The sequence below is a fragment of the Aphelocoma coerulescens genome, chromosome 1A (genome assembly GCF_041296385.1).
Source record: "Aphelocoma coerulescens isolate FSJ_1873_10779 chromosome 1A, UR_Acoe_1.0, whole genome shotgun sequence".
Lineage (NCBI taxonomy): Eukaryota > Metazoa > Chordata > Aves > Passeriformes > Corvidae > Aphelocoma > Aphelocoma coerulescens.
Window position 1 is genome coordinate 54,222,487 of NC_091014.1, and position 9,986 is coordinate 54,232,472.

The window sequence follows — 9,986 nt, forward strand, 5'->3', positions numbered from 1 at the left end:
GAACATCGAGAATTTGTTCAGCTCTTCAGCAGCTGAAATAATTAATCTCCAACAGTGAACTCGTTTACTTCCTCCACCTTTGCCTTTCTAGCAGACTCTGAAACCAGCACAGCAATTATCTGCGCTGCTAAGGAAGCCCCATGAAACATCTTCGGCAAATTTCCCACCCTTTCACCTGCTTCCTTTGCTCACTATGAGCAAAGATCTCTTCCATCACAGAAAGGTACTTACAGAAAGATGCCTTCTTCATGCATTGTGCCTGGCCAGCCTGGGGGAGCAGCCCTGCTCAGGCCAGGGCCCGTGGGGTGACTAGGTGGAGGAATCAGCAAGTTTTGATTAGGAAGATGATAAAGGAGGTGTGGCAATCAACGTTCCTCTGGGTTTCTTTAATGAAATCTCTTAGAGAGGAGGAGAGCACATGGTTATTGGAAGAGTTAAAATAATCAGCTGGCAACCTGTTAGGGCTGCTCATGGATTAGGAACCAGCAGGTAAACCCAAAAGGAAATAACCAGAATTCCCTTCCCAGGGCTGCCAGATGTGTACACACAGGGTCATAAGCAGGATGAGCTTCTTGGCACCTGGGTCTGACACCTTCCAGTGGTGTCAGACTCATGTCACACATATCAGGGAAATGCCAGACACCAGAACCAGCACACAGTTGGTAGGACTAAGTCACTCCACAGAGAAGAGCTGGTGCTAACCCCTAGATGCAAAGCCCTGACCTGCTCACACCTCTCTGGTTTCATTTATCCTGTTCCAGATCTTGGAACAGCAGCACTACAGATGTGGCAAACCAGCCCCTGCAGGGTTAAAGATGAGCTTGTCAGCCTGAGTAATAAAAAGTAGGATAGAAAATAAGAGAAAAGAGTAATTAGTTAAGGCAAGAAGTTGAGAGCAGAGAATGCCAATCAGTCTGGAGGGAAGGCTGTGTGGAAAGCAGCAATCAAGCTCCTTCAGTTTTATTTAAACCTGACTCTATATCAAGGATGTGATATCTTTGCTTCACCTCTGCTTTTGAGCTGAGAAACCAGTTGGAGCATGTACACTGTTACCGAATAGACAGGAATTCCCTTCTGGCTCCAGAGCCTTCCCAACCCAGGATCAGCACCTACCCTTCCTGCTCCTGTGCTCCCCAAAATCAGGGCTTAGTACCAGGCAGAGCTTAGTGAAGGGGCCCAGGGCTTGCAGCCACCTGTCATGCTAAATGCACCTTTTCCCCAAGATCTTCCCTGTCCTCTCTGTCCTGTTTCATTTAGGCTTCACCCCAATGTGCAGCAGTCAGTTCTGATCTGATCTGCTCCTTTTGCAAGCTGGGACTAGGAGGAGCAGGATCAGGGGTGAGAAACAGCCCAGCTGCATCTGGGCAAGAACAGACAGCGTCCAGCTGTACCACATCATTGTTCCTGACTGCTGTTCCCTTCTCCCTCCAATGCTTTGGGCTGTGGAGTGAGTCTTCACCTGTAGAAATGATGAGGCCATGAGAGCTGGCCACCAGCCATGGCATCATGTGCCAAGGGTGGCTGCAGAGCTCGCCGTTCCCAGGAAGGTGGGTAAGGCACACTGGACACGTTTCCGAAAGACATCTGCTGTAGAGGAGTGGCAGCCACCATGAAAGGAGAGAGGTGGAAAAATCAGAAACAGGGATAGAGGCAAGGGAGGCTCAAAGTGCAGAAAGCAGCATCAAGCACTTGAATGGAAAAAGAGAACTAATTCCTAGCGCAGTTGGCCTTCCTCTTCAGTTGGCTTCCGCACAAAAAAAGGGATATCCTTGGAGCTGAGCTCTAGCAAGGCGTACAGCTTCAGTAAGCGTTAGAAATGCCACGTCACCCGGGAATTAAGAGTGGGCAGGACAAAGCAATAGGGAAAGATTTACACAAACAGAAGTAAGGAACAGAAAAAGAAGAGAAATAAGGGGGAGGTCACAGCTCTGCTCATGCACATCACAGCTCTGCAAGCTGCCTGATGTCACCCAGCCCCACAGTACAATGCCTACAGCACTGGCTGGGGCCAAAACCCCTTTACTTTTGACACAACTTCCAGCACCGTGCCTGGGGACAAGTGAGGACACCAGAGGATTTTGTAGCCCATGCAGGGCTCAGGACACCTACTGGTGCCATGAGAACCTGTAATTGTTTCCCAGCTTCAGTGTGGAAGTCTCGGTGTCCCACAATGTCACAGCTTTTTGCTGAGCTTCCCATCTTTCACCTTCTCTTAAGAAATCATAGGTGCAGATCTGCCTCACATTAAGAGTTACATATTCAGGATTCACACAGCACTAATTAAACGCCATACATAATTAAGGAAAAGGAGGGCTGTTGCAGTCACTTGAAGTTTACTGTGAATATTGAGCTGGGATGATGGCAGGTCTCAGACATGGCTACAGGATTGTGGAGAAGGTGGTTGAGGAGTTCTGGGAGACTTGAATTCAGTTTAATGGGTCTGAATGAGCGAGCTCATCTCTCACTGCCAACATAAAACCATCTCAGTGGGAATAAGGTGTGGGTGTGATGATCCTGGAGGAAAGCGAAACCCCTGTGACATGGTCAGAAAATGTGATGCAAATGGAGACTTTTTTCTTGCCTCTCTAGCCCTTTTCTAGGGCTTCTTCTTGGTCTTCTCCTACAGTTCCTCTTAGAGGGATCATGTCTAGGGAATGGCCAGCTGTTGCCAAACTTCCCTCCTCCAGCAGCTCCTTCTGAACAGAGACCATGGCATCTTGTACCTGCCGAGTCCATGCTCTGGCACAAGTGGCACCTTCATGGTCCCTCTTCCTGGTGTTCTCCTCTGAGACTTGGGTCACCTCACTGTTGCCTCCATAGAAAGCTCCCGTCCTGTTAGCGAAACCTCTTTCCACATTGACCATATGGACTTTCCTTCCAACTCTCTTCTTCTTCCTCTTCCTGATCTTGTTCTGGAAGAAGAGGCAGGTGAAGACCTGCTTGAAACGCTTGCGGAAATGCTTGGAGATGAGGGCATAGACAATGGGGTTGAGGCAGGAGTTGGTGTAGGAAAGGCAGTGGGAAGCCAGGCGGAAAGCGTATGTGGCCCGGTTGAAGGGAAAGTGGCCAAACCAGAAGCAGAGGATGACCAGGTGGTGGGGCAACCAGCAGAGGCAGAACAGGATGGCCACAGTGACAATCATCTTGGTGACCTTACGCTTGGCTTTCCGAGACTCTGAGATTCTTTCTATGGGGTCTACAGAGGTCCACAAGAACTTGATGGTCCTAGTGTATGCCAGGCTCACCACGGTCACGGGCAGCAGGTATTCAAACACAAACGTGAGGATGTCCAGAACCTTTCGGCGCTGGTCCTCCCAGATGGGGACACAGATGGGCACACCATGGTAATGGATTATCTGGTAGTAACTGAGGTAAGGCCCTGCGAAGAGCAGTGACAGTGACCAGATTACCACAATGGCCACTCCTGCATTTCGGGACGTGCGGAGATCCCGGGACTTCAGTGGATAGCGAATGGCCAAGTACCTGGCAAGGAGGGGAAAGAGAAAGAGAGCAAAACACAACATGAGTGAGATGAGCTACTTCTCCTGCCCTGTGGACCTGCCATCTGTGCCCCCCTTCCCATGCAGCCACCCATCTCTTCCCTCCCAAACTTTTTGGGAGTGAGGGTTACAGTGAATTCACAAAAATATCAGGGTCATCCCAACAGAGGGTCTGGGACCTGTATCATCCACTCCGCTGTGCTAGCTCAGGAAGGGCAAGCAGTGTATCTCTTGAACCAGGTAAGAGAAGGGTTTCTTCTGAGTTGTGTTGCTGCCCTGGGGGTTTTGCTGTTCTTGGTTACGCATGGTGGACTCTCCTCCTTCCCAAGTGAGCATTGGGTAATTAGGCTGAGAGCTTGGCTTGCTGGAGGGAGAGGGCATGGCGAGCTGGGGAGGCTGACTCTGTTGGCCCTGCCTCTGGGGAGACCCGACCTGCTTCTTACAGGACACCAAGAGGACAAGGAGTGGCCTTTCTCCCACCCTTAGCACAAGAGTGGCAAACAGAGTGTCCCTGAGCTGTAGAGCTCAAAGGGAAGGGACACTTACCTGTCAACAGAGACGGCAGCCAGAGTAAAGCTGCTGGCATACATGGTGAGGTAGATCAGGAAATGCACAGCCTTGCAGGCAAAGGCCCCGAAGAGCCACCCATCCAGGGTGTAAATGGTGGCCTGGAAAGGGACACAGCAGATGATGAAGCACAGGTCGGCCACAGCCAGGTTGAGGATGAAGAGGTTGGTGGTGGAGTACTTGACTTGGCCATTCCATAGCAGCACAGCCAGCACCAGCCCATTCCCCACAGTACCCACGAGGAAGATGAGGGAGAAGATGACAGGCACAATAATCCCTGCTGCTCGTAACTCTGGGCTGTCAGAAGAGACATTCAATCCCCCCGGCATCTTCCTGTCAGACGGCAGGGACCTGCATGGGGAGAAAGGGATAATAGGCCCCAAGGTGCCTGACCCCAGCCTTTGACACCCACTTTTCTCCCAGAGATGCCAATCCCAACCAGCTGCTTAAATGATGCCACCGAGACCCTCATGACATTGCTGGCAAGAATGCTGTTGGGGTCAGTCAGTCCACATCTGAAGCCTCTTTCTCCTGCCTGGATCCACATTCCTATCAGAACACCTCCTGTACTCCCAGCACCCTGAAGGTTTCCCCCTGCCCTGCCACCTGGCCTTCCCAACATTCCTCCTGCATTCTCAAAGATGCTAAACCCCTTGGAATTGCTTGCTTTGGCAAGTCTAAACTCTGGCTACTGTTCAACAGGGTTTGGCCATGAGACCATGGGGAGGGGGGCTCCCGTGGGCTGCAAGTGGCCCCAGCACACTGAGCCCAGGGCTGTGCCACCTCTGACAGCAGGGACCTGATGCCTGGATCACACCCCACAGCAGCAGCACCCCAACACATTCCTACCCCAAGGGAACTCCTTAAGCTGGGACCACCTCCACTCTGGAGCTGGCTGCTCCCTGCTCCCTGTGCAGTAGTTATGCTCCACAGAGGAGGGGCAACTAAGGGCACCTTTTCCTGAAGCAGAGAGGTAGTCAAGGGCTGGGTAGTGGCAGGTAGGTGAGGATGGGGAGGAGACCCTGGAGCCACCTGAAATACAACATGACAATCATCGTGAATGAGGCTGTTATTACCACAGCTTAAGGTATTGTGATTTGCTGCAAAACTTCCTCCAGCCCTGAGTAACGCTGTGCTCAGGCAGGGAACACCAACAGCCTATCTCTAAATAAGCCTTCCCCTTGTTGTGCTATCATTAGAACAAATTGTTCTTCTCTGAGCAATAACAGAGAAGAAAAAAGCTGTTATCTAGCTACTGTTGACAAGCAATTAACTTGGTTTTGGGTCATGCAAGCTCCTTCACTTCATGCTCCCCCATCCCTCAGCTCATGCCACTTCTGCTTCCCATCTTATTTGTGTATCACACCAAGAGACTGTTGCCTGCCTCTCTGTGTCTTTGGTCCCCTCTGTCCTCCTGATAGCTACCCTCCAGTTTATCCATCTGGCCCCATGGGATCTCCCCACTGAAGCAGAGGAAGCCAGCACTCACCTTTTTGAGGAAGTGCCTGCAGCTTTGCCACTCGCTCGGGGGGAGACCTCCAGCCCAGCCCACGCAGTGGTAGCAGGAGGATGCAGAGCACTGAAGAGTTTATCTGGGCAGCTCAGCCATCCCACTCCTGCCCGGTGCTCCGCTGCCTCCCCCTGCCTGCCACCAGCTCTGCTCTCTCTCCTTCCAGAGCTCCTCTCCTCTCTCTCTGACTCCCCCTTTTCCCTCCCTCTGCTCTTGCTGCTGATCCATAGTTCTCTTTTTTTTCCCCTCTCCCTGAGGTTGGGTTTGGAGTTAACTCCTCTCTGCCCAGCTTTCCCGCAGGCTCAGCTGCTCCCTGCTCCTCCTGCTGAGAAGGAGGTGGCAGAGAGAAAGCTCACTACTCTCTGCTGGAAGAGGGAGGATGGAAGGGAGAAGGGTCCCTTGGATCTCAGCAGCCACCTCTCGATGCCGGGTGTTCAGAATGTGTTGTCCAACACCTCCAGAGAATATAAATATCCCACCACTGTGAGCCTCGTCCCTGCCCTGTCCTTGGGATAGGGCCCTAAACCCTGTGGAGGATGAGCAATTAATTGCTGTTACTAGCTGTTATTAATTGTTACTAACACAGCACTGAGCAGATCGAGCCTCTCCCACAACGTCTGACCTAGGGAAGGAGGAGAAAATAGGTTTCGGATTTCATCCAGTCCAGGTCTGCACTCCACAGTACTGCCGTGTGGGAGGGAGGACAAGACCTCCAGGATGGCCACCTCCAGAGGTCCAGCTCCGTCACAGCTGCCTGAGACAGCATGGGTGCTGGCTGATGTGCCAGGAGAGGACAGTGACCCACATAGCCCTCCTGCCCTGCCATTCTGCTGCCATGTCCATCCTGGTGACAGGAGCTGGGCCCTGGGACTTCCAGGTGCACTAAGACCGAGTGCAGCTTGGTAATCCTTTCTCAGCAAGACTCAAAGGCCACCAGCTTCCCTTCACTGGGAAAGTCATGGCTACCTCTTCCAAGGATAGAGCAGGATGTGGAGAAGGAGGCGCTGGCCCCTTCCCCTCCACAGCAGTCCCAATATCCCCACTGGCTCAGTGGCAACCCTCGGCCTGGCAGGAGGGATCATGCAGCTTCTCCCCGCCACCTGCCCCTCTGGTGGTAAGGAGCGAGGTGTCCCCGCCAGCTCCCTATCAGCCGCTGTAACCAGGGAAAAGGGGAAGGCCATGCCTCGGGACGCAGTGATAACCCAGGGGATGCGGCGGAGTGCAAGTCTGCAGCCGGGCACAGCCTGCCACAGTGCTGCTCGCCATGGAGGGACCACACCGCAGCTGCCTCCTCCTCCTCCTCTGCCTGCTGCCACCACCGGCCATCCCAGGCCCATCGCCGTCTCTGGAGGAACCCCGGGAGCCGCTGCTGCCACCGTCCAGCACCGCTGACCCCACCGCCCACCTGCTGCGCGGTCACCCCTCGGCCCCGGTGCGGCCCTACAGCCTGTCCCTCTCCCCCGAGGATTATCGCTACTCCCCCAAGCCCCGGCACCTGCGCCCCGGGCGGCTGCGCCGGCTCCTGGGCTCGGCCTTCGACCCCTTCTGGATGGCGACCGAGGAGCCCCGCGGTCGCAACGGCAGCATCCTCGAGGAGAACCTGGAGTCCATGAGCAGGGACCTGGCCGAGGGTGCCGGGCGATATCACCGCAAGCTGTGGCGAGAGGCGGAGGGGCTGGAGCTGCCCATCCTGCTGCCCGCCGCCCCCGCGCTGCCCCCAGAGCTACCGGGGGTCCTGGCCCGCCGCCTGCGGCAGTGGCTGGTGGAACGGGCCTCCTGCCGCCTCACCTCCGCCTGGGTCGACCTGGGACCCATCTTCTGGCCCCGCTGGGTGCGCCACACCACGTGCGAGAGCAGCCCCCCTGGCTGCTCCTGGCCCCCCGGCATGAGCTGCCGCCCCGCACAGCTCACTCGCATCAAGCTGCTGGCCTGGCACTGCTGGACCCCGCAGCACCCCGGCCCCCCAAACTGCGCCTGGCGGCAGATCCCCTACCCTGTCGTGGCCGCCTGCAAGTGCTCCTGCCACTGAAGGGGCTGCGGGGGGCTACGGAGGGCCCCCCCGGTGCCTGTTCTTGCAGCCAGAAGGCCTGAAAAGGCAAACGTCTGCCTGGATTCACCCTCGGAGCTGGGGGGAAATCCCCCAAACAGAAATAAACCTCCAGAAAGGAAGTGGGGATGGCTGTGGTCGTTGCTCTGTCTCGCCGAAACCCCTGGGTGGGGAGTGCAGCTGCTTCACCCCTCACCCACCAGTGCCGTGAGGCATTAGGACCAGCGGAGGCCCTTGTGCAGCATTTATCTCTAGTAAAGGATTAGGGATGGAAAATTATGGCACTGAACAGCACGTTCAGACCCTGTTTGCCTCAGCCCCAGTTGGCTCAGTCCAAGCTGGGGCATCCCTGCCTGCCTGGGTGGGGCTGCAGGCAGGGAGCCAGGGCAAGGGAATTCCAGCAGAGAAAGGGTAGAGAGAAGTGGGCCACTGCTCAGGGTGGAAACAGCAACGTGGAGAGAGGCTGGGGTGAATCGGTGGGCAGGGGGGCAGGTTTGGGACTGCAACAAGGCAGCTTAGTGAGGGTAGAAGAAGTGGGGTGTGGGCCAGGACCCAGGGCTGGAAGCATTTGTGGGGCTAGGTGTGAATGAAAAGGGGATGGGATAGGATAGTCCCCTACTTTGAGGTAAAATGGGTGAAATACATGGATCCCCCACCTATCCCACAGTGCAAAAGGTGACAGCTCCAGACCCAGGATTGCCAGGGCAGCACACAGGGTTATGGGGTAGGCCAGGGAGCCCAGGGTGGGAACTGCATCCTCAAAAAGTGGCATCTGCCTCTACATTCCACTCTGCAAAATATCCTCTGCTTTCTGGGCTAAAAGCTGCCTAGAGCTATAGATCAGACCTAGGCTGGAAGGCCTTGATGCAATAGAGTGGGAGGATTTGCCTGGGAATTCAATATTAACATGATGCCTAAGAGTCAACAGGTACTGCATTATTCATTTCCAGCATGCCATCCTCTGACCCTCCTGCCTTCCCGGGGCTCCAGCCCTCCCCAGGATGTTCCCCAGACAGCTCCACAGTCTGCTGCTGAGCTTGGCCTTGAAGCAGGCAGAGTACAGGGAGTCAGCTGCCGAGGGAAAGGGAGGTCAGTGCACCTGGTGAGAAGAGGAGCAGAAGGGAGAGCCCACATGTGCATGCAAAACCAGTTGTGAGCATCACAGGACGGAGGCTGCTGCTGCTCTGGCCTGCAGCTGAGGAGTGGGACATCTGTGGGGCTGCTCTCCCAATGAGGAGGACTTGAAAGCTGAAGCAGGGTTAAACTGCTTGGGTTGTCTGTCCCTGAGTGGAGCAGAGGCAGACCAGGGCTGGAGACCAGCAGGAGAGAAATGTGAGGGAGTGTGGTACAGGTGTGCAGTGGAGGTGTGCAGGGAGGGGGAGAAAGGGGTGCACATGCACTGGGCTCAGACCAGCAGTGATTCAGTTTAGGGTCTCAACCTTCCTATAGCCGAGCCCATCTGGCTGAACTTTCATCTCTTCCAGGTTGCACGAGGGGCCTGAGAGCAATCCCCCTGCCTTCCCCACTACATTCCCCGTGCCAAAACATTGCCTGTTGAAAAAGGTTTGCAGCACTGCGAGGGCCTGGTGCCACGGAAAGGGAACTCCATATCATAGTTTATCAGCAGGCTGAGCTCAGGGCCTGTGGAGATGGAAAACTAAACAAAATCAGCACACAGTTACCAGCTGTTCTAACAGGGTTTGGTTGCAGTCCTGTAGAACCTATAGAACGTGTTTCTCCTCTGTCCTCTGCATCCTTGTAAAGCCCTACAATCCTGGATTAACACCTATATTCTTCTGCAGTTGCTCTGGTTCAGGTCAGACATTACTGCTCTGTAGTTTGCTCCCTGACCACCTAGCGACACGTAGTGACTTCAGAGCAGGTCTTTGCTGAAGTGACCCAGTGCTCCAGCACCCAGGCACAGCACACTCCATTTCAGCTGGAATCCGCCCCTGACTGCAGCAACTCAGCACAAGGCAGCTGGCAGGACACACAGTTTCTGATCTGGAGTGAAACTGATGCAAACAAAGCAATCCTAAGGGATGCCCAGGTCCCACTTGCGCCTGCTTGAATGCTGAAATGCTACACCAGCACAGCTTGGAGGAACAAATCCACTGATTCCTGCCACATGGAAGAAAATTAAAGGTTTCTGCTCTGCCCCTGGCCTAGGCCTCATTCAGATGCAGATCCTCTCACCATACTGCTGGCCTCTGCCACGTCAGCTTGCATGCTGCCTGATGGCCTCTGGGGCAAGATGTCTTTCCCAGGGCAGGTCTGGGACCACTGAAGCAATTGGCAAAGCCTTGTAGCTGGGGTCCAAGCAAGCCTCACGTCTAACACCTGAGAGTGAGAAGGAGAGAAA

At 54.7% G+C, this 9,986-nt stretch overlaps 2 protein-coding genes across 2 annotated transcripts; one reads left to right on the forward strand and one right to left on the reverse strand.

Moving 5' to 3' along the window:
* Positions 1 to 439: 439 nt before the first annotated feature.
* Positions 440 to 5,600, reverse strand: GALR3 (galanin receptor 3). The gene is made up of 3 exons (XM_069002824.1): positions 5,557 to 5,600; positions 4,047 to 4,418; positions 440 to 3,483 (listed from the first exon to the last, which is right to left on the reverse strand). The coding sequence occupies exons 2-3, from the start codon at positions 4,394 to 4,396 to the stop codon at positions 2,586 to 2,588; spliced, it is 1,248 nt and encodes a 415-aa protein (XP_068858925.1). The 5' UTR covers positions 4,397 to 4,418; positions 5,557 to 5,600; the 3' UTR covers positions 440 to 2,585.
* Positions 5,601 to 5,781: 181 nt separating this feature from the next.
* LOC138104069 (noggin-like) lies at positions 5,782 to 8,317 on the forward strand. The gene has a single exon (XM_069002827.1). It carries the CDS (start codon positions 6,842 to 6,844, stop codon positions 7,604 to 7,606), a length of 765 nt encoding a protein of 254 aa, XP_068858928.1. The 5' UTR covers positions 5,782 to 6,841; the 3' UTR covers positions 7,607 to 8,317.
* The last annotated feature ends 1,669 nt before the right edge of the window (positions 8,318 to 9,986 follow it).

Coding starts and splice junctions, on each gene's coding strand:
- GALR3 (XM_069002824.1), bottom strand. CDS start 4,396: ATGCCGGGGGGATTGAATGTCTCTTCTGACAGCCCAGAGTTACGAGCA. Junction 3,484..4,046: donor GCTGCCGTCTCTGTTGACAG/GTAAGTGTCCCT, acceptor CCTCCTTGCCAG/GTACTTGGCCATTCGCTATC.
- LOC138104069 (XM_069002827.1), top strand. CDS start 6,842: ATGGAGGGACCACACCGCAGCTGCCTCCTCCTCCTCCTCTGCCTGCTG.